This window comes from Lissotriton vulgaris, chromosome 10, assembly GCF_964263255.1.
Source record: "Lissotriton vulgaris chromosome 10, aLisVul1.2, whole genome shotgun sequence".
In the NCBI taxonomy this organism is placed as follows: domain Eukaryota; kingdom Metazoa; phylum Chordata; class Amphibia; order Caudata; family Salamandridae; genus Lissotriton; species Lissotriton vulgaris.
The window spans coordinates 7,269,951-7,294,411 of record NC_141698.1 but is presented as its reverse complement, the minus strand read 5'-3'; the positions used below and the strand labels follow the sequence as shown (position 1 = coordinate 7,294,411).

General features: G+C 51.9%; 1 protein-coding gene across 2 annotated transcripts in view; it reads left to right on the top strand.

Moving 5' to 3' along the window:
* The window catches only part of HUWE1 (HECT, UBA and WWE domain containing E3 ubiquitin protein ligase 1), a 1,800,886-nt gene that overhangs the window by 1,185,918 nt on the left and 590,507 nt on the right, over positions 1 to 24,461 (top strand). For both annotated transcript variants that reach the window (XM_086940169.1, XM_086940170.1), the window contains one exon: positions 13,626 to 13,786. In XM_086940169.1, coding sequence (XP_086796295.1) covers positions 13,626 to 13,786 — 161 coding nt within the window. The remainder of the gene's footprint in view (positions 1 to 13,625; positions 13,787 to 24,461) is intronic.

The following is a 24,461-nucleotide window of genomic DNA, read 5'->3' as shown; positions in this document are numbered from 1 at the left end:
AGTGCGACGAGACCTCAAGGGACCGACGATCGCCAAGACTGCACGACATCTTTACTGCAAGCCCACCGTGTCCTCCACTGGTGAGTGCTTTGGGGTCCGAGAAGCCCCGACCCTGCGCAGCTCCAGCACCCAAGATCAGCCCCCCTGCATCTCCACGATCGGCGTGGGGCCCTTCTGCTGTTTGCTGTGCACCGCGTTGTTTGGCTACTAGCCGGCTGGCTTGTGGCCTTCTGAACGACGCCCAACGACTTCACGACTGCTGGTCTGGTTGCTCCAGGCTGGCCCTTGCTTCCTTGTTCAAGAGAGGCACCCCGGACCCTCCTGGTCCACTCCAGACGCCATTTTAGGTCCACCGCGTGGGCTTGAATTTGCCAAGGCTTTGTTGCCCAATCCTGGGTCCAGCGACGCCGACAGCTTCTATCTTCGTGGGACAGCTCGATCCTCCATCCTGGTCGCCGACAACGCCTCCTGGTCCGTGAGATCTTCGAGTCAAGCGTCACCCACTCACCTAGTCGAGGTGGCTACCATCCGGTGCCCTCCTGGTGCCCACTGACTACTGGCTAGTAGTCTCGAACTTGGTCCCCTCTGCTTTCAGGTGTCATCTATCTTCGAGATCCAGGCTTGGGTCCAACTGAACTTTCTCCACTGGTCACCGGCCAGCATCTTTTCTTCCGGCTCCTGGTCCGTCTACGAGGATTCCCGACGTCTTTTCAGACCTATGCAGCTGCAGCCCCTGGGCTAGGTAACTTCGGCATTTCGGTGCCCCAGCATAGCCTCACTATCCAAGGGTCAGAATCTACTTTCGTTTTCTCCCTACCAGGTCGGGTTCGCCCGAGAACACTAACTTTCTATTTCCTAGCTACCATAGACTTTTGTCCGCATCTCGCGTGAGAGTGCACACACTGCACCCGAGTCCCCTAGGCCTCCTAGAAGTAATCTAACGATTCCCTAGTCAAGTCCTAGCGATTCCAAAAGCTATTAGTACTGTACTTACCTGCTAGGAATTTCGCATTCCACTTTCAGAGTATATGGTTTTCCGTGCCCCTCGGGCATTTGTATATACTGTGCTAACTTAAGTATTTTTGTAAGAGTTTTGGTTTGTGCTTAGTACCCTGTCCTCATAAAGAGTACAGGGCTGTTGTGATCTTTAATAAATAACTGTTTATTTTCATAACACTTGTGTGGTGTCCTTTCACTGGGTATTCAAGGGGTATATGTGTGGTATAACAGCTGGCTTAACACGCCCTCTCGAGTCTTTAGCCTTAGACTGCTCGTATCCATGCTACTAGGATAGCTGGTCTATAAGGTTGACTTACAACCAATCATCAATAAGGGTTGCTGGACTGATACATAGTGGGCACTAGAATAGTGACCACTGCATATCAGGCCACCTTCTCACATTGGTGAGCAGCGGTTGGGATTTGAGCTTGCTGTTGTTTTACCACACGTATCCTAAGAATATCTTGTTGAAAGATCACATAAGTACTGTTAGGTACATATAACTAAAGCTTAGAATACTCTGAGTTCTACTGAACCAGCTGTTGTAGCTCCTCAAGGATTAGCACACCTTGGCTGCAACTCTTAGCAAGGGATCAGTAGGTAAACACATAGTGTAGGTAGGTGCATCACTTACACCACACTAGAAACAGTATGTCGGACAAAGGAGGAAACACTGAGGTTCCCCTTGTGTCAGTTGACCCTCCACAGGTCATCCCTTCAAGATATACTGCGCTTAGCTTCCATGAGTTACGACAAGTGTGTACCTCTAGGAAGATTAAGCAGGGGTCTAACCCCACAACTGCCTTTCTGATTGGTCTCTTAGAGACTCATGATGCAAGGAGGGCTGGTAACCCAGACCCTTCTAATTCAGATGGCAACATGCCCTCCTTACAGGGTCCCTTTGATGCCCAGGACCATCCTCTTCAGGAAGCAGATGATGCTGATGATGAGGATGATGATTTGGTATCAGGGGATGAGGCAGAAAAGGAACAGGTAGAAGTCAGCAGACTAACCAGGTCCAACTTAAGCAGACATGAGATGGGCACTAGGGGACCCTTGGGGCCACTCTCAGGTCAGCTTAACATTGGGAATGGACGAGATAGATCTCTATCAAGAGGCTCTATCAGATCCCTTCATACCAATGGCTCTCAACGTTCCTCTCAAAGGGGAATGACATCTCCCCAGAGGAGAATGTATGAAGCTAAGGAAAAGGCAGCCAATCTGAGGATTGAAAGGGAAGAACTTGCCCTGGCCAAAGAGAGGCTTGCCTTTGCTAGAGAGCAACAATTGAGTGGGACAGTCCCCACTGGTGGCAGCATTGTACCTAGCAATAGGGAGAGGAGTTTTGATACAAAACACCTTGGTAAGATAGTGCCCCCCTTTAAACAAGGGGATGACATCCACAAATGGATTACTGCTTTGGAGAGGGCCTGCACTGTGCAAGGTGTTCCCCCAAGTCAGTGGGCAGCTATCTTGTGGCTCTCCTTTGAGGGTAAAGGAAGAGACAAGCTCCTCACCACAAGGGTGGAGGATGCTAATGATTACCAAGTCTTGAAAAATGCACTGGTTGATGGGTTTGGCCTAACCACTGAGCAGTACAGGGTGCTGTTCAGGGATACCCAGAAAACTCAGTCTCAAGATTGGGCTGACTTTGTAGATTGTGCCACTAAGGCTTTTGAGGGCTGGTTGCTGGGCAGTAAGGTTACTGATTATAAAGGATTGTACAATTTGATGATGAGAGAGCAAATTTTAAACAATTGTCAGAACCAGTTGTTGCATCAGCATCTTGTTGACTCAGATCTGACCTCTCCCCAAGAATTGGGAAAGAAGGCAGACAGATGGGTTAGAACAAGAGTTAAACAGAACCAGGGCCAGAATCAAGGTGGTCAGAAGAAAGCAGACCAGAAGGGTAAAGATTCTAAGGGGGAACAAAATGACCAGAAGTCTTCGACAGGTCCCCAACAACCCAAAGAGGGTGGGGGTCAGGCTCCCCAAAAGAAGAAAGAAGGCCAATCTAAAAGGTGGTGCCAATACTGCAAAAGTAAAACTCACTGGTTTAGTGAGTGCACCAAGAAAGGAGGAGGGCAGACTCCTGCCACTGCAGCCCCTAAGGCACCTGTGCCCCCTAGTACAGCCAGCAGTGGTAGTGCACCTCCCAAGGGTTTAGTAGGGTTAACCCTGGGTTCTGAGGGGTGTGACAACTTAGTTGGTACACTCACTCAGGCTGTCCTTGTTTGTACAGGGGATGTGGATATGTCCCCTGATATAAGTCCCAATACTTTGGGCAAATACAGACAGACACCTTTTATTAATGGAAAGATGGCTCAGGCCTATAGGGACACTTGTGCCAGTGTCACAATGGTGACACCTAGCTTTGTGGACCCTGGACAGATCATGCCAGGCACAGAATTCCTGGTGACCAATGCAAGCAATGTCACTACCAATCATAGTATGGCAATTGTAGCTTTCTCCTGGGGAGGGGTAACTGGCCAAAAGAAGGTTGTAGTTAGTTCAGACCTCCCAGTGGATTGTTTGTTGGGCAATGATTTGGAGTCATCACAGTGGTCAGAAGTGGAGCAGAGGACTCATCTGGAAATGTTAGGTTTGCCAGCACATGTGTTTGCTGTGACTAGGTCACAGGCCAGAAGATGCCCCACTGAACAGGTGCTGGATCCTGGAACAATGGACCAGACACCTTCCAAGAAAAAGAGCAGTAGGGTTAAGGCTGTGCCTTCCCCCTTGCCCCAGGTTGTGGATCAAGTCTCAGAGGAGGCTGACCTGCAGGAATTGAGGGAAACTGAGCCTAGAGAGTTTGAACTTGATCAAGTTGAATTCTTGGGTTCAGGGGGACCCTCAAGGGAAGACCTGGGGAAGGACCAGTTAGGCTGCCCTTCTCTTGAACCCCTCAGACAGCAGGCTGCTGCTGAGGCTGCTGGGAACGCCACAGGTACCCACAAGGTATACTGGGAAGATGGACTCCTGTACACTGAGTCAAGAGACCCCAAGCCTGGCATGACCAGGAGGCTGGTTGTACCCTTGTCTCAGAGAGGTTTCCTACTTACCTTGGCCCATGAGATTCCCTTAGCAGGACACTTAGGCCAGACAAAGACTTGGGACAGGCTTGTCTCACACTTTCACTGGCCTCACATGAATGAGGATACCAAGGAGTTTTGTCGCTCCTGTGTCACTTGCCAAGCCAGTGGTAAGTCAGGTGGCACAACAAAGGCCCCCCTTATACCAATGCCTGTGGTGGGGGTGCCCTTTGAAAGAGTGGGGATTGACATTGTTGGTCCAATGGAACCCCAGACAGCATCAGGGCACAAGTTTATACTGGTGGTAGTGGATCATGCCACCAGGTACCCTGAAGCTATTCCACTTAGGACCACCACAGCCCCTGTGGTGGCAAGGGCCCTAGTTGGAGTGTTCTCCAGAGTGGGCTTCCCTAAGGAGGTTGTCTCTGACAGAGGTGCAAACTTCATGTCAAGCTATTTAACTGCTATGTGGAAGGAGTGTGGTGTCAATTACAAATTCACTACACCCTATCACCCACAATGCAATGGGCTTGTTGAAAGGTTCAACAGGACCCTAAAAGGGATGATTCATGGACTACCTGAAACACTCAGGCGTAGATGGGATGTCCTGATGCCCTGCCTTCTGTTTGCTTACAGAGAGGTCCCACAAAAGGGGGTTGGCTACAGCCCTTTTGAACTTTTGTATGGGCATCCTGTGAGAGGCCCCTTGTGTTTGGTGAAGGAAGGATGGGAGAGACCTCTCAAAAAGCCTGCAACCAACATAATGGACTATGTACTTGGTCTCCGCTCCAGGATGGCTGAGTATATGGAGAAGGCATCAGAAAACCTTAAGGCCAGTCAAGAACTTCAAAAAGCTTGGCATGACCAAAAGGCTGTCCTGACTGTTTATCAGCCTGGACAGAAGGTGTGGGTGCTGGAGCCAGTGGCCCCAGCAGCACTCAAAGACAAATGGTCTGGGCCCCACACAATCCTTGAGCAAAAGGGAGAGGTCACCTACCTGGTGGACCTTGGAACTCCCAGGAGTCCCCATAGGGTACTCCATGTCAACAGGCTCAAAGCATATGTCGACAGGAAGGACATGAGCTTGCTCATGGCCATAGATGAGGGACAGGAGGAAGAGAGTGACCCTCTCCCAGACCTGCTCACTCAGAATCCTGATGATGGGTCAGTAGATGGTGTTGTCTTTTGTGGCAGCCTCTCTGAACATCAGCAGAAAGACTGTAAACAGGTTCTTCAGTCTTTCAGACATATGTTCTCTCTGACACCCAGTCAGACCAATTGGTGTACCCATGAGGTTGACACTGGTGACAGCCTGCCAGTCAAGAGTAAAATCTACAGGCAGCCTGATCATGTTAGAGACTGCATAAAAACTGAAGTGCAGAAAATGTTGGAATTGGGAGTCATTGAACCCTCAGATAGCCCTTGGGCTAGTCCAGTAGTTCTAGTGCCAAAGCCTCACACCCAAGATGGTAAGAGAGAGATGAGGTTTTGCGTAGACTACAGGGGTCTCAATGCAGTCACTAAGACTGATGCCCATCCAATACCAAGGGCAGATGAACTTATAGATAGATTGGCTTCTGCCAACTACTTAAGTACATTTGACTTAACAGCTGGGTATTGGCAAATCAGGTTAGCTGAGGATGCCAAACCCAAAACAGCATTTTCAACCCCTGGTGGGCATTATCAATTTGTGGTAATGCCCTTTGGTCTGAAAAATGCACCTGCCACCTTCCAAAGGTTGGTGAATCAAGTCCTTACTGGGCTGGATGACTACTGTGCAGCATATCTAGATGATATTGCTGTCTTTAGCTCCACCTGGGAGGATCACCTGGTCCACCTGAGGAAAGTGTTAGAGGCTCTGCAAGCAGCAGGCCTCACTATCAAGGCCACCAAGTGCCAGATAGGGCAGACACAGGTTGTATACCTGGGCCACCTTGTAGGTGGAGGCCAGGTTCAGCCACTGGAGAGCAAAATACAGTCAATCAGGGACTGGGCTCCTCCAACCACCCAGACTCAGGTTCGAGCTTTCTTGGGCCTGACTGGATACTACAGAAAATTTGTCAGGAACTATGGTTCCATTGTGACACCATTAAATGAACTGACAAGTAAGAAAATGCCAAAAAAGGTTCAGTGGACAGCAGGCTGTCAAAAAGCATTCGATGACCTAAAGCAGGCCATGTGCACAGCACCTATCCTTAAGAGTCCAGACTACTCCAAACCATTCATTGTCCAAACAGATGCTTCTGAGTTGGGTGTGGGAGCTGTTCTTTCTCAACTGAATTTTGATGGTCAGGATCAGCCCATTGCTTTTATAAGCAGAAGGCTGACCCCCAGAGAGAAGAATTGGTCAGCTATTGAGAGGGAGGCCTTTGCTGTGGTTTGGGCCCTGAAGAAGCTGAGGCCATACTTGTTTGGCACTCACTTCAAGATTCAGACCGACCATAAGCCCCTCTTGTGGCTAAATCAGATGAAGGGTGAAAACCCCAAACTGCTTAGGTGGTCCATTTCCCTACAGGGGATGGACTTTACAGTGGAACATAGACCTGGTACTGATCATGGCAATGCCGATGGGCTCTCCAGATATTTCCACTTAGAACAAGAAGACTCACCTGGTCAAGGTTAGCTTATTGTCCCAAAGTTTGGGGGGGGGTCATGTAGGAGAGTAGGGTCTGCAATCCTATGATCACCCAGATTTTTTTGCTTTTGTTTCACTGGTTTACGACTTTCTCTGGCTGTGGGCCTGCCAATCAGACCCACAGCCTGGCTGTTCTCTTTCTAAATTACCTCATGTACCCTAGGTGCATCTACCAATTGGTACTGGGCCACCTTATCAGACCCTGTAACTCAGGGCATAGGTGTACCCAGGGCTGCCAGGGGCTGCAGCATGTATTATGCCACCCCTGGCTGGCCTCCTAAATTTGACACAACTGGCTGCATGACAGCTGGGGCAAAGTCGTGTAATCACCCTTCGCTGTAGGTGTAGTATACCTATACCTAACCCTAAAATGGGCACACAGATTCCTATCAGTCACTCCTATGGCAGGCCTTGACAATCCTGAAGGCAGAGTGCTTGGAATCGTGTGAGATGGTGCTCTGGCATGAGCTGAGCCTGTCTGCAGCTTGCGGAACCAAGTCCTAATAGCTGTTCCATGATATCGCATACCATATACTCTTAAGTGCATTATAATCCTCGCGGTTAAATGCTAACTTTGGTATTGCTTTATCAAAACATGTCGAGTAAGGTGTCATACGAATTGGAATACTAACCCCTCGCCAATTCTGGCGACGGGGTTAGCATTCCACCCTTCTAGAGGGACACGACATGTATGTAACTGTGAACCCCGGTTAAAGTTAACTGAAGCCTCAGCTCCACAAAATGGATGCTGCCACCACAGACACGAGTCTGACCCCCTGCAGCTGGGAGTCCTTCCAGTGAGGGGAGCCTGGACAAAGGGTTTCCTGTCAGGGGCGGTGCTAGCACCGTCCCAGACATGGTTTTGTGTATCCTGGGTAGGCAGGGCTTTACAGGAAGGTGACTGCTGAGTGGCACCCCGGTGCTCACTACGCATAGGCCGGTCTGAACCAGTTCCAGGGGCACACCAGCCCCTGGCCTGGGGAAGTCCGGCATGGCTGAGGGGTGTAACCACCCCCCACCTAGTCCCACCCATAGGCAGGACCTAGTCACCGGGTCAGCCCCCTTTTTTAGTATAAAGATGGGAGCGGGCCCCCTGTTAAAATTAGATCATCTTTGGAATCAAGATACCACTTTCTTCGAAAGGACTTCACGATTTCTTCTTCAAGATTCTCCCTTGTGGCTAAGGAGTAGTCACCCTGCATCCGCAGGCACCATCCTAAAGAACACTGCGGTCTGCTGCAAGTCCTTCATCACGAATCCGACGACCCAGCTCGACGAGACCCGGCTTCCCTGGCACCTCTGACCTCTACTCACCTCTACAGCCCAGCTGAGAACCGTGAGTGCGACGAGACCTCAAGGGACCGACGATCGCCAAGACTGCACGACATCTTTACTGCAAGCCCACCGTGTCCTCCACTGGTGAGTGCTTTGGGGTCCGAGAAGCCCCGACCCTGCGCAGCTCCAGCACCCAAGATCAGCCCCCCTGCATCTCCACGATCGGCGTGGGGCCCTTCTGCTGTTTGCTGTGCACCGCGTTGTTTGGCTACTAGCCGGCTGGCTTGTGGCCTTCTGAACGACGCCCAACGACTTCACGACTGCTGGTCTGGTTGCTCCAGGCTGGCCCTTGCTTCCTTGTTCAAGAGAGGCACCCCGGACCCTCCTGGTCCACTCCAGACGCCATTTTAGGTCCACCGCGTGGGCTTGAATTTGCCAAGGCTTTGTTGCCCAATCCTGGGTCCAGCGACGCCGACAGCTTCTATCTTCGTGGGACAGCTCGATCCTCCATCCTGGTCGCCGACAACGCCTCCTGGTCCGTGAGATCTTCGAGTCAAGCGTCACCCACTCACCTAGTCGAGGTGGCTACCATCCGGTGCCCTCCTGGTGCCCACTGACTACTGGCTAGTAGTCTCGAACTTGGTCCCCTCTGCTTTCAGGTGTCATCTATCTTCGAGATCCAGGCTTGGGTCCAACTGAACTTTCTCCACTGGTCACCGGCCAGCATCTTTTCTTCCGGCTCCTGGTCCGTCTACGAGGATTCCCGACGTCTTTTCAGACCTATGCAGCTGCAGCCCCTGGGCTAGGTAACTTCGGCATTTCGGTGCCCCAGCATAGCCTCACTATCCAAGGGTCAGAATCTACTTTCGTTTTCTCCCTACCAGGTCGGGTTCGCCCGAGAACACTAACTTTCTATTTCCTAGCTACCATAGACTTTTGTCCGCATCTCGCGTGAGAGTGCACACACTGCACCCGAGTCCCCTAGGCCTCCTAGAAGTAATCTAACGATTCCCTAGTCAAGTCCTAGCGATTCCAAAAGCTATTAGTACTGTACTTACCTGCTAGGAATTTCGCATTCCACTTTCAGAGTATATGGTTTTCCGTGCCCCTCGGGCATTTGTATATACTGTGCTAACTTAAGTATTTTTGTAAGAGTTTTGGTTTGTGCTTAGTACCCTGTCCTCATAAAGAGTACAGGGCTGTTGTGATCTTTAATAAATAACTGTTTATTTTCATAACACTTGTGTGGTGTCCTTTCACTGGGTATTCAAGGGGTATATGTGTGGTATAACAGCTGGCTTAACACGCCCTCTCGAGTCTTTAGCCTTAGACTGCTCGTATCCATGCTACTAGGATAGCTGGTCTATAAGGTTGACTTACAACCAATCATCAATAAGGGTTGCTGGACTGATACATAGTGGGCACTAGAATAGTGACCACTGCATATCAGGCCACCTTCTCACAGAGCGTGGAAGGCAATCTTCACAAGGAAAGCCTTTTCATCTACCTCCATCTGTGGCCACAGTGATAACGGATGCATCCACTCTAGGGTGGGGTGCTCATCTGGGGGACCTGGAGATAAAAGGTCTTTGGTCTCCAGAGGAAAGGTTGCTTCATATCAACCTTCTAGAGTTGCGGGCGATAAGTCTGGCACTCAAGGCCTTCCTCCCTTCTCTTCGCGGTCAGTCGGTTGAAGTCCTGACGGACAACACGACCACGATGTGGTATGTCAACAAGCAGGGAGGAGTGGGGTCGCAGTGTATCTGCAGAGAGGCTCTGCGTCTCTGGTCCTGGGTTTAGGACCATCAGATTTGTCTGATGGCAAATCTGGGCGGAGTTCTGAAGGTTCGTGCAGACAGTCTGTCTGCAGTTTTCTGCCGACCACGAGTGGAGGCTCCATCCAGAGGTAGTTCATCAGGTCTTTCGGACTTGGGGGACTCCTCTGGTGGATCTGTTCGCCACTCACGAGAATGCTCACTGCCCGTCATTCTGCAGCCTCCAGTTTCCGATGCAGGGAGCCTTGGGGGATGCGTTTCAGTTGAGTTTGGACTCGCAACTCCTTTACGCGTTTCCTCCCATACCCATGATTCCTCGGGTTCTGAGGAAGATTCGCCAAGACCGGGCCCAAGTCATATTGATCGCCCCAGATTGGCCAATAAGGGTGTGGTATACAGATCTTCTCCACCTCTCCTCGTGCCCTCTGCTCCGTCTCTCTCACAGGGCAGATTTCCTCTCCCAGATGGAGGGGCAGATTCTACACCCGCACCTCCAGACCTTACACCTTCATGCCTGGAGATTGAACGGGGCAACCTGATTTCCTTTTCCTTTCGCATACCATATACTCTTAAGTGCATTATAATCCTCGCGGTTAAATGCTAACTTTGGTATTGCTTTATCAAAACATGTCGAGTAAGGTGTCATACGAATTGGAATACTAACCCCTCGCCAATTCTGGCGACGGGGTTAGCATTCCACCCTTCTAGAGGGACACGACATGTATGTAACTGTGAACCCCGGTTAAAGTTAACTGAAGCCTCAGCTCCACAAAATGGATGCTGCCATCACAGGCACGAGTCTGACCTCCTGCTGCTGGGAGTCCTTCCAGCGAGGGAGGCTTGGACAAAGGGTTTCCTGTCCGGGGCGGTGCTAGCACCGTCCCAGACATGGTTTTGTGTATCCTGGGTAGGCAGGGCTTTTCAGGAAGGTGACTGCTGAGTGGCACCCCGGTGCTCACTACGCATAGGCCGGTCAGAACCAGTTCCAGGGGCACACCAGCCCCTGGCCTGGGGAAAGTCCGGCATGGCAGAGGGGTGTAACCACCCCCCTCCTAGTCCCACCCATAGGCAGGACCTAGTCACCGGGTCAGCCCCCTTTTTTAGTATAAAGATGGGAGCGGCCCCCTGTTCAAATTAGATCATCTTTGGAATCAAGACACGACTTTCTACGAAAGGACATCAAGATTTCTTCTTCAAGATTCTCCCTTGTGGCTAAGGAGTAGTCACCCTGCATCCGCAGGCACCATCCTAAGAACACTGCGGTCTGCTGCAAGTCCTCCTTCACGAATCCGACGACCCAGCTCGACGAGACCCGGCTTCCCTGGCACCTCTGACCTCTACTCACCTCTACAGCAAAGCTGAGAACTGTGAGTGCGACGAGACCTCGAGGGACCGACGATCGCCAAGACTGCACGACTTCTTTGTAACAAGCCCACCGTGTGCTCCACTGGTGAGTGCTTTGGGGTCCGAGAAGCCCCAACCCTGAGCAGCTCCAGCACCGAAGATCAGCCCTCCAGCATCTCCACGATCTGCGTGGGGCCCTTCTGCTTTTGCGTGCTCACCGCGCTGTGTGGCTACTAGCCGGCTGGCTTGTGGCCTTCTTCACGACGCCCGACGACATCACTGCTGCTGGTCTGGTTGCTCCAGACTGGCCCTTGCTTCCTTCTTCAAGAGAGGCACCCCGGACCCTCCTGGTCCACTCCAGACGCCATTTTAAGTCCACCGCGTGGGCTTGAATTTGCCAAGGCTTTGTTGCCCAATCCTGGGTCCAGCGACGCCGACAGCTTCATCCATCGTGGGACAGATCGCTCCTCCATCCTGGTCGCCGACAACGCCTCCTGGTCCGTGAGATCTGCGATCACAGCGTCACCCACTCACCTTGTCGAGGTGGCTACCATCCGGTGCCCTCCTGGTGCCCACTGACTACTGGCTAGTAGTCTCGAACTTGGTCCCCTCTGCTTTCAGGTGTCATCTTCCATCGATCCAGGCTTGGATCCACCGAACTTTCTTCACTGGTCGCCTGCCAGCAACTTCTTTCTTCCAGGCTCCTGGTCCGTCTACGAGGATTCCCGACGTCTTTTGAGTCCTATGCAGCTGCAGCCCCTGGGCTAGGTAACTTCGGCATTTCGGTGCCCCAGCATAGCCTCACTATCCAAGGGTCAGAATCCACTTTCGTTTTCCTCCTACCATGTCGGGTTCGCCCGAGAACACTAACTTTGCAATTACTAGCTACCATAGACTTTGTCCCGCATCACGCGTGAGAGTGCACACTCTGCACCCGAGTCCCCTGGGTCTCCTAGAAGTAATCTAACGATTCTATAGTCAAGTCCTAGCGATTCCAAAGGCTATTAGTACTGTACTTACCTGCTAGTAATTTCGCATTCCACTTTCAGAGTATATGGTTTTCCGTGCCCCTCGGGCATTTGTATATACTGTGCTAACTTAAGTATTTTCGTAAGAGTTTTGTGTTGTGCTTAGTACCCTGTCCTCATAAAGAGTACAGGGCTGTTGTGATTTAAATAAATACACTGTTTATTTTCATAACACTTGTGTGGTGTCCTTTCACTGGGTATTCAAGGGGTATATGTGTGGTAAACAGCTGGCTTAACACGCCCTCTTGAGTCTTTAGCCTTAGACTGCTCGTATCCATGCTACTAGGATAGCTGGTCTATAAGGTTGACTTACAACCAATCATCAATAAGGGTTGCTGGACTGATACATAGTGTTCACTAGAATAGTGAGCACTGCATATCAGGCCACCTTCTCACACCTAGGGTACAGGGAGTCAATTTTAAAGTGAGAGCAGATAGCCTGGGGCCTTGATTAGCAGGGTCCCAGGCCAACTAAGTCGAAAACCATCTAAACACTAGGCAAAAAATCTGGGGTAACCATAGTCTGGTATCCACCTTCCTACACAACATACAAGAAGTTATAAGACTTTCTTGTTTGTAAGTCCAAGTTCATCCTTCCAGTGGTCTGCCCCGATTGGTCAGAGTTAAGTGGATTAGCCAGGCCGCTTTGAAGAGGTAATAAAGGGCCCCTGGGGTTACCAAATGTCCTGGGAGGGCAAGTGTTCCATAGGAATGCCAGGCCAGGGGGTCGGGTCGTAAACCATGCTCTTCAAAGGCAGGGGGGAGGCCTGGGTTTCAGTTACACTCGGACACTCTTGACCCAGTGTCAGGGCTAGGCTTAAGCAAGGTATGTGCAGATGGTAGGGGGAGAGTCCATGGAAATAAGCCATCCCAGGGGGTGTGTTTAGCCAGCTTTTACTTCCTTGCTGGAAAATTAGCCATTATGGATTTGGAAGATTGGTGAACTCTGGGACAAAATAATGCCACACTCTACAGGATGGTATTTTTAAATGCTTTACATACCGGTCTTTGAAGTTAAGCCTGTCTGCTCGCAGCCACGTTACCAAGGGTTGAGCATAGGAATAATTTTCTAAGACCTTTGCTGATTCCTATCATGTGTTAGTGGCCTTATTGCCAGTGGCAGACCTACATTTGCCTCTACCAATAACATACTTGCCAACAGTGACTATTCCCACTAGAAGATGCCTCTGATGGGAGTGTTTGTTGTTGCTTGATTAACTGGAGTTTGGTTCTTTAAAAAATGATGTAGATAAATGTCTTTCGCCTCTGTAAGCTATGTATACTACTTCCACTGCTTTGGAATGTACCCTGGGACTCCCACCCCGACGATGGGGATGATTCAAGCATGTGAATCTATGAAAGATACTGATACTGGAGAACGAGAGTTACAATTAAGCAACAGTTATTTTCCCCAACATCTGTAATTTTTACATATAAGTGGTGACGTAATGTTGGCTTGTTTGTGCTACTTTCATTGTTAAATAAGATGTACTCACTTGTTTTAAGTTTTAATAACTTTTCTGTACTTTCCCTTCAGTGGTTAAGGTTCCAATTATCAACCACCTTGAGGCTCTGCGCGATGAGGAACTTGAGGAGCGCAGAGAGAAACGCAGGAAGCAACTCGCAGAGGAGGAGGCAAAGAATGCTGAGAAGTCAAAGGAGGACAAAGGCAAAGAGAACAAAGCTCCCGACTCTCAGGTAAATATACATTATTTTCTATTTGTTCACAGATAGTGGTTTGAAATCCATGCCTTTGAAAATAGGGCAAAGACTCCTCAAATACCAAATGTTTTCTAGTTTCTCTGAAGGTTATTTCTAACTCTATATTGCTCACCTTGTTAATCTACTCAGGCACCAAACTGTCATTTAAATGTCTGGTAATAGCCTCTTCACACGGACATCCAAATTTCAAATACAAACTTAGAGGCAACATCCATCGGCCGAAACCCTTGTAGTAGGTATCTATGAGCAATGTAAACCTGAATTCTGTTCTTCAATGAATAGGGAATCGAATAAAATTGATAGCATAGCATAGCAAAGAAGATCTTTTCATTTTCAAATTTGGCATGGATGCAGTTTGTCTCACACACACACTTTGACACTGGTGTTCGGCTTTCCAAAGGTTCTCCACAATGCCTTCACTTGAGTAAATGATAGGATGTGTAAAGTACTTTTTACAATTTGGCCTGGATACTTTGTATTCTCCAGTATTGGCTCTTTCGTAGATTCACATGCTTAAATCATTCCCAGTCGTTGGAGTGGGTATCCCACAGTACCATGATAAAGCAGTATGAATCACTATCATAGACATGTGATAGACATTTAGAAGCACATTTCTTAACTTTGGAACTCTCCCCAGGCATCAGTCTGGATACGGAAGTTTTTCAACAGTACCTGTGCGCGCTGGGGAATGCGTTGCACGGCTCTACTGTGATGTCTCCGGATATCACGTCAACGGAGCCGAATTAGTCCCCTCTGGCTCGCGGATGTCATTTTCTTCTTTTCCGTGCTGTAACACGGATCCAGAGAAGCAATTCCTCTGGTTGTCATTTTCTCAACCTACTTCAACACCTGGTGTTGGTGGAACAGTGTGCCTTTGTCAGATTTTGACAGGTTTCAAACTTTGTGGGTCTTGTAGCCGACATATGTCTGTAACGGACCTGCATACAATTTGTATGTGGTGCTTAGGTGAGCACCACTACTCCTACAGTACCCAGGGCCATTCCTGAGCACTGTAAGTGCAGTGATGCCATTAGGAGTATATGGTGCCATTAGGAGTATATGGTGCTGGGAGGTTGTCATTACGAACTCCACAGCATCATAATGGCTACACTGAAGACTGACAAGTTTGATATGAAACTTCTCAGCACATTAAACCCGCACTGATGCCAGTGTAGGATTTAATGTAAAATGCACCACAGGGCATCTTAGAGATGCCCCCTGAAAACCTAACCTACAATCCACGTCTTGTCTGAAGGCTGCCTAGGCTGCCACACAGCAGACATGTTGCTGGACCTCTGGGTGGAGAGCCCCCCGCTCTCCAGGGCCTGCAACAATGCACATCCTGGGCGAGGTGCTAGGTCTCCTCCCCCAGGATGGGCAGGGGGAAACTTCAAAGGCCTGCCGCCTTTGTGTGCTTCTCCTGGCCACTTGTACTCAGCAACTGGCCTCCACCAGTTCTAACCCCTACTCTGGCGGAAAGACTGGCGGGAAACCCTACGTCAGGAAGGGGGGGGGTGCCATCCTGTGCCAACCCCACCCCTCAGGTGGGAGATGTGAGGTTAAGCACGACCCCGGGCTCCAGCCATCTTAAAGATGGGGAGCCCTGCCCAATCACGGCTAGGCTCCTGCCCCCCTCCTACAGGAGAGGAGCAGGCTAGTGGGTGTACCCACCCCAGGACAGGGACCTAACAGGACGACACCAACTGACTTGGCCCCAGCCCTACCGGCCTGTTAAACCTGGAACCTGCTCCTGCTAAATCCTGGTGACTCCAGCAGACAGCAACCTTGAAACACCCAGAGGGACCTGCCTGCCTTGACCCTCTAACAGACTGGAACTCCCCTGAGCAGAGGCTCTGCTCCAACTGCAATACCCCTGGTGCCAGCCAGGAACAGAAATCTAGCCCACTGCACCCGCCGACTCCGGCCGGTGTCAGTGTGATCCAAGACCACGAGGACGTCCCCCCGGCGACTGGGACCCGAAGTCCAGTGCCCAAAGACCCTCCTAGACGACCCAATCTGAAAGAAACAGGTTAGTATTAGATTCCTTACCTTAAAATATCCCCAGGCGTCAGACTGGATCCGGAAATGTTTGCGTAGCAGTACCCTTGCGCGTCGGTAGGCGGAGTCTGCGGCTCTGTGTCAGTCGTCGGCCTCGTGGGCGCCGTGATGACGTTGTCTGAGTACTTAGATGCCGCCTCCGCGTGCTGACGTCTGTTCATCTTTTTTCCTCGCCAGCAGCGCAGATCCGGGAAAAGTGGTACCTTAGTCATTTTTTGAGTAAACTTTTTTGAGATCTTTTTGATCATTCTTCGAGTCTTCGATTCAGATCGGTGCCAGTAGGGATGCCAGGTTTATTTTAAACCTTGTGAGGACTGCAACCGGCTGATGTCGGTCACCGACCCTCACCGACGGTGCCTCCACTGTCTCGGCATCTATCATGACGACAAGACCTGCTCCGACTGTCGGGCCTTAACATCGAAAGCTAGGCGGGAGCGGTTCCGCAAGCGGCTCGAGCCCCGGCAGTCGGCCCTGCGCCGTGAGAGGTCTCAGTCCGGACGGAGGTCGACGGACCGGTCACGGGGCGGAGCCATCATATCTCCGGCAGTCGACACCACTCTTCAGGTCAAAGTCGTATGGTAAGCACAAGAAGTCGAAGAGACGTCATTGCTCTTCCGACTCCCCCAGCCGCTTGCGCGATGCGGCTAGGGGGTTGGGTGACACCGCCCATGCGGGTCTGTCTGAGTCGCGGGCGTCGCAACCTGCCCCATACCCTCCCGTCCCTGGGCAGCAATCGACGCCGGAGGAGATCGAGCGCTTCTTCATGGCTATGAGGTCCCTCGCTCCTCCGGCGGGCTCTGCGGCGCCTTCGGGCCCAGCGGACCCGTCTGGGGGCCCTAGCTGGTCGGGTGCTTAGGCCTTGACGCCGGCGGGTGCTTCGGCCCCGACGCCGCCGGTGCCTTTATGCCCCACTGGATCCGCTTCTGGATCCAGATCGTCACCGGTCGACCTGACGACCTCACCGGCGCCGGTCCCGCAGGTGTCACCTCCGGCGCCGTCCCAGATACCTCCCTCGACCCGGTCCCGGCGCCGCTCTTGACGCCGCTTGGGGAGTTTTACTTCAATGAACCGGCCCCATCATTTGACAGCCCTGATTATCAGGAGATGGGTAATGAGGAGTATTGGGAGGGGTCTGAGGACCCTCTGACACTTGAGTGTCAGTCCCAGGAGGACTGGACAGGTGGACTTGGGGGATGCCAGTGGTCTGGACACTTCGCCAGACACTGGTTTTGTCTCACCTCCTACCGTGGCTACAGGGGAGGGGGCAACCTTCAGTGTGGTGTTGACGAGGGCGGCCAAGGCCTTGGGCCTTGAGCTCCCCGTCGCGGCTGTGAGGACTAACCTCCTCACTGAGGTCCTTAAACTGCAGTCAAGCTTGGCTGAGCCTCTGCTGCCGTTTAATGAGATCTTGACTGACGTTCTTTTGGGCACTTGGTCCAGGCCCGCTACAGGCCAGCCTGTAGATAGGAACGTGGCCAGACGCCACCGCCCGGCCCCGAGCGACACTTGTTTCCTGTCCACCCACCCCACCCCCGAGAGCCTGGTCATCCAGGCCTCGAACTCCCAGACCGCATTCCCATCAGCGCTGCCTGATCAGAAATCCAAGAGGTATGAGAATTACGGAAAGAAAATATTCTCCTCCCTTAGTCTGGGACTGCGGTCTTCCAACACCGCATGCCTCTTGGGCTGCTACACCCACTCCCTGTGGGACACGATGGCGGACGTGCTGCCACAATGCCCGGCGGAGGGCTGAGATGCGGCACGTTTTTCCATCCGGTGTGGGCTGGATACTACCGACTCACTGAGCAAAGCAATGGCAACGACGCTGGCGATTCATCGCCACGCCAGGTTGAGGTCCGCCAACTTTTCAGCGGATGTCCAGAATACCCTCCTGGACATGCCATTTGATGGCCGTCACCTTTTTGGCGACAAGGCAGACCATGCGCTTGAGCGCTTTAAGGACTCCAGGGCTACGGCCAAGTCCTTAGGCCTCTCGGCCCCGTGCCAGCAAACGGGTGCCTTTCGTGGCCAAGGAAGGGGTGCCCCCACATGTGCTGCCAGCCACGCACCGCAGACTAACATTCAACGCGGTGGCGGCCGTGGAAACCGCTGTGGGGGCGGTCGGGGACAACGGCGAGGCCAGTCCACCCCTTCCGCCGCAGCATCCGCCTCAAAACCTTCCTAGTCCGTGCTTTCTGATAGATACATCTGCCGTGTGGATTCCTCACCTTGTGAATATCCCCCTTGCTCCAGCAACGTTCATAAAATTCTTTGTAGCACGCCGGCGTGGTCGACGTCATAGGAGCACGGCATTGCGCGCGACTCCGACTGACGTCACAGACTCCTCATAAGGCCCACGTCGGCGTGATGACGTCAGTTCCCTTTTTTCCGCGTGGTCGACGCTAACGGTTTCTGGGATCTTCTGCGATACTTTGAGTATCTTGCTGCTATTTGGTGTTACTGTTTCTCTTTTGAGAATTTCTTCTTCGTCGAGGATGTCGTCGAGGAAGACGGGGTTCAAGCAGTGTGGTTCCTGTGCCCGAATGAGGTCGAGCACTGATCCGCATTCCGACTGTCTGTGGTGTCTTGGGTCGGACCATGATGTTAAGAACTGTCGTTCCTGCTTCAAGATGAACCCCAAGGCCTTGCGAGAGCGGGAGGCGAAGCTTCTTCTTGCGAAGGTGAAAGAAAGAGAAGCTGGAAGGTCTTCGAGGTCGGTTTCCAGGCGCTCGAAGTCGAGGCAGATGTCGCGGTCGAAGTCGAGGTCAAGGTCGGCTTCGAGGTCAAGGTCGGCTTCGAGGTCTAGGTCCAGAGTGAGGTCGAGGGCCAGAGAGAGGTCGAGGTCTGGATCCAAGTCTGCTTCGGGCCATGCTTAGAGCTCCTCGAGGAAGAAGCATAAGAGGAGTAAGCATCGCTCTAAACATCACTCTGGCAAGGAGTCTTCGGATTCGAAGAAGTCTCGTAAACATCATAAGGACTTCGTGTCTCCTTCTCCGGCACAGTCTCATGTAGGTTCTCCTGTTCAGGAGCAGGAACCGGATCTGGAGTCGCACCATTCTTCAGTGCATGATGAAGAAGAGGTTCCTCAAGCTCCGACTCCGGATGTGGAGCCTGAGAATCAAGAGGGCCAGGGTGCACCTTTGCCGGATCAGCCTCCTTCGGAGCGGCCGTTGGGTTCGTACCCTCCCTTTCCTGGTCCAGGTCCGGATCCTTCGCAGTTTTTAAATGCCATGTTTGGTGTTTATGGGAGGGCAATGTACCCCACTGGCGCACCAGTAGGTCCCATGGGTCCATTGTCTTTTAATTTAGGTGTGCCTCAGGCTTATGCCCCGGCTCCGTTTATGCCGACGCCTTGTGCTCCTTGGCTCGGTACGGCGCCACCGAGGTCATCGACTTCGCATGCGGCTTCGCCGGCTCTGGATCGACCTCGTGGAGATTCGGATCGTGGTGCTTCCTGTCCTCAAGTTCCTCGTTCGACGTCGGCTCCGTCTCCGTCTCAGTCTTTGCCGGATCCATCGACTTCGGTCCGCATGGAATGGTCGAGGCGCAGAGCTCAACGCCTCTTGGAGGAGAAGGAGTATATGGATTCCGAGGTTAACGAAGGAGAGCTACAAGATCAGGGGGATTGTTTTGAGGACCTCCAAAGCGCTAGTGGCCTGGAACTTTCTCCTGAGTGGGGTTTGCCATCTATCTCGGATACACCATCCAAGGATGTTGCTCCCTATCACGTCGTGATTAGGAAGGCTGCGGATTTGCTAGGCTTGACTTTGCCCACTGTTGAGTACAAGCCCAACATCCTCACGGAGGTTTTACATTCGCCTTCTATTATAGAGCCTACTCTTCCTTTCACTGACGCTTTGACTTAGCCTATAAAGGAGGTTTGGAAGAGACCTTTGACTGCTCCTGCGGTTTCCAGGTCGGTGGCAAGGCGTTACAGGGTGGCTCCTGGTGACCCTGAATTTCTTTCCTCACATCCTTCTCCGGAGAGTCTGGTGGTGCAGGCCCCTTGTTGCAGCAGGGCTGCAGGTTCATTCCCTCAGGTGCCGGCAGACAAGGACTCTAAAAAATTGGACCGGTCTGCTAAAAAGATTTTCTCCTCAGGTAGCATGGCTTTAAAATCTACTAATGCTACTTGCCTGTTGGGGAGATATGTGTAGGAGAGTAGGGTCTGCAATCCTATGATCACCCAGATTTTTTGCTTTTGTTTCGCTGGTTTACGAATTTCTCGGGCTGTGGGCCTGCTAATTAGACCCACAGCCTAGCTGTTCTCTCACTAAATTGACATGTGTACCTTAGGTGCATTACCCAATTGGTACTGGGCCACCTTATCAGACCCTGTAACTCAGGGCATAGGTGTACCCAGGGCCTACCAGGGGTTGAAGCATGTATTATGCCACCCCTGGCTGGCCATCCAAATCTGACACAACTGGCTGCACAACAGCTGGGGCAAGGTGGTGTAATCACCCTTTGCTTTAGATATAGTATACCTATATCTAACCCTAAAATGGACACACAGATTCCTATCAGTGACTCCTATGGCAGGCCTTGACAATCCTGAAGGCAGAGTGCTTGGAATTGTGTGAGATGGTGCTCTGGCATGAGCTGAGCCCGTTTGCAGCTTGCGGAACCAAGTCCTAATAGCTGTTCCATGATAACGCATACCATATACTCTTAAGTGCATTATAATCCTCGCGGTTAAATGCTATCTTTGGTATCGCTTTATCAAAACATGTCGAGTAAGGTGTCATACGAATTGGAATACTAACCCCTCGCCAATTCTGGCGACTGGGTTAGCATTCCACCCTTCTAGAGGGACACGACATGTATGTAACTGTGAACCCCTGTTAAAGTTAACTCAAGCCTCAGCATCGAAAAATGTATGCTGCCACCACAGACACGAGTCTGACCCCCTGCAGCTGGGAGTCCTTCCAGCGAGGGGAGCTTGGACAAAGGGTTTCCTGTCAGGGGCGGTGCTAGCACCATCCCAGACAGGGTTTTGTGTATCCTGGGTAGGCAGGGCTTTACAGGAAGGTGACTGCAAGTGGCACCCCGGTGCTCACTACGCATCTGCTGGCTAGAACCAGTTCCAGGGTCACACCAGCCCCTTAGCTGGGGAAAGTCCGGCATGGGAGAGGGGTGTAACCACCCCCCTTCCTGGTCCCACCCCTAGGGCAGGACCTAGTCGCGTACCCACCCCTTTCTTTAGGATAAAGGCTGAAGCGGGGACCCTTCCAAATTAGATCATCTTTGAATCAAGAAACTACTTTCCACGAAAGGAACTCTCGACTCTTCTCAAGATTTCTCCCTTGTGACTAAGGAGTAGTCACCCTGCATCCGCAGGCACCATCTAAGAACTCTGCGGTTTGCTGCACGTCCTTCCTCCGGAATCCGACTGCCCAGCTCGGCGAGACCCGGCTTCCCTGGCACCTCTGACCTCTACCTACCTCTACAGCTAAGCTGAGAACCGTAGGTGCGACGAGACCTCGAGGGACCGGCCATCATCAGAACTGCACGACTTCTATCCAGCACGACCGCCGAGGGATCCTCTGGTGAGTGCTTTGGGGTCCGAGAAGCCCCGACCCTGAGCAGCTCCAGCACCGAAGTCCAGCCCCCCAGCATCCACGAGATCTGCGTGGGGCCTGTGAGAAGTTGGCCTGATATGCAGTGCTCACTATTCTAGTGAACACTATGGATCAGTCCAGACAACCCTTATTGATGATTGGTTGTAAGTCAACCTTATAGACCAGCTATCCTAGTAGCATGGATACGAGCAGTCTAAGGCTAAAGACTCGAGAGGGCGTGTTAAGCCAGCTGTTATACCACACAAATACCCCTTGAACACCAAGTGAAAGGTCACCACACAAGTGTTATGAAAATAAACAGTGTATTTATTAGAATCACAACAGCCCTGTACTCTTTATGAGGACAGGGTACTAAGCACAAAACAAAACTCTTACGAAAATACTTAAGTTAGCACAGTATATACAAATGCCCGAGGGGCACGGAAAACCATATACTCTGAAAGTGGAATGCGAAATTACTAGCAGGTAAGTACAGTACTAATAGGCTTTGGAATCGCTAGGACTTGGCTATAGAATCGTTAGATTACTTCTAGGAGACCCAGGGGACTCGGGGGCAGTGTGTGCACTCTCACGCGTGATGCGGGACAAAGTCTATGGTAGCTAGTAATTGCAAAGTTAGTGTTCTCAGGCGAACCCGACCTGGTAGGAGGAAAACTAAAGTGGATTCTGACCCTTGGATAGTGAGGCTATGCTGGGGCACCGAAATGCCGAAGTTACCTAGCCCAGGGGCTGCAGCTGCATAGGTCTCAAAAGACGTCGGGAATCCTCGTAGACGGACCAGGAGCCTGGAAGGAAGATGCTGGCAGGCGACCAGTGAAGAGAGTTCGAAGTGATCCAAGCCTGGATCTTAAAGATGGATGATACCTGAAAGCAGAGGGGACCAAGTTCGTGACTACTAGCCAGTAGTCAGGTGGCACCAGGAGGGCACCGGATGGTAGTCACCTCGACTAGGTGAGTGGGCGACGCTGTGCTCTGCAGATCTCACGGACCAGGAGGCGTTGTCGGCGACCAGGATGGAGGAGCGAGCTGTCCCACGATGGATGAAGCTGTCGGCGTCGCTGGACCCAGGATTGGGCAACAAAGCCTTGGCTAATTCAAGCCCACGCGGTGGACTCAAAATGGCGTCTGGAGTGGACCAGGAGGGTCCGGGGTGCTCCTCTCTTGGAAGGGAGTGAGGGCCAGTCTGGAGCAACCAGACCCGCAGCAGTGATGTCGTCGGGCGTCATTCAGAAGGCCACAAGCCAGCGGGCTAGTAGCCAAACAACGCGGTGAGCAGCAAAAAGCAGAAGGGCCCCATGCAGATCGTGGAGATGCTGGGAGGCTGTACTTCGGTGCTGGAGCTGCTCAGGGTTGGGGCTTCTCGGACCCCAAAGCACTCACCAGTGGAAGACTCGGTGGGCTTGTTACAAAGAAGTCGTGCAGTCTTGGCGATAGCCGGTCCCTTGAGGTCTCGTCGCACTCACGGTTCTCAGCTTGGCTGTAGAGGTGAGTAGAGGTCAGAGGTGCCAGGGAAGCCGGGTCTCGTCGAGCTGTGTCGTCGGATTCCTGAGGAAGGACTTGCAGCAGACCGCAGTGTTCTTAAGATGGTGCCTGCGGATGCAGGGTGACTACTCCTTAGTCACAAGGGAGAATCTTGAAGAAGAAATCTTGAAGTCCTTTCGCAGAAAGTCGTGTCTTGATTCCAAAGATGATCTAATTTGAACAGGGGGCCCGCTCCTATTTTTATACTAAGAAAAGGGGCTGACCCGGTGACTAGGTCCTGCCTATGGGTGGGACTAGGAAGGGGGGTGGTTACACCCCTCTCCCATGCCGGACTTTCCCCAGGCCAGGGGCTGGTGTGCCCCTGGAACTGGTTCTGGCCGGCCTATGCGTAGTGAGCACCGGGGTGCCACTCAGCAGTCACCTTCCTGTAAAGCCCTGCCTACCCAGGATACACAAAACCCTGTCTGGGATGGTGCTAGCACCGCCCCTGACAGGAAACACTTTGTCCAGGCTCCCCTCGCTGGAAGGACTCCCAGCTGCAGGGCGTCAGACGCGTGTCTGTGGTGGCGGCATCCATTTTGTGGAGCTGAGGCTTCAGTTAACTTTAACCGGGGTTCACAGTTGCATACATGTCGTGTCCCTCTAGAAGGGTGGAATGCTAACCCCGTCGCCAGAATTGGCGAGGGGTTAGTATTCCAATTCGTATGACACCTTACTCGACATGTTTTGATAAAGCAATACCAAAGATAGCATTTAACCGCGAGGATTATAATGCCCTTAAGAGTATATGGTATGCGTTATCATGGAACAGCTATTAGGACTTGGTTCCGCAAGCTGCAGACAGGCTCAGCTCATGCCAGAGCGCCATCTCACATGATTCCATGCACTCTGCCTTCAGGATTGTCAAGGCCTGCCAAAGGAGTGACTGATAGGAATCTGTGTGTCCATTTTTAGGGTTAGATATAGGTATACTATATCTACAGCAAAGGGTGATTACACGACTTTGCCCCAGCTGTCATGCAGCCAGTTGTGTCAGATTTAGGAGGCCAGCCAGGGGTGGCATAATACATGCTTCAGCCCCTGGTAGGCCCTGGGTACACCTATGCCCTGAGTTACAGGGTCTGATAAGGTGGCCCAGTACCAATTGGAAATGTACCTAAGGTACATGGAATCCATTTTACAGAGAGAGCAGTAGGCCTGCAGTCCTGATTGGCAGGGTCCCAGGTCGACTATGTCAGAAACCAGCTAAAACACAGGGCAAAAAGTTGGGGGCAACCATAGTCAGGAGGTACCTTCCTACAGGGCCCTTCTGCTTTTTGCTGCTCACCGCGTTGTCTGGCTACTAGCCCGCTGGCTTGTGGCCTTCCCGACGACTACCACAACACTGCTGGTCTGGTTGCTCCAGACTGGCCCTTGCTCCCTTCCAAAAGAGGAGCAGCCCGGACCCTCCTGGTCCACGCCAGACGCCATTTTAGGTCCACCGCGTGGGCTTGAATTTGCCAAGACTTGTTGCCCCAATCCTGGGTCCA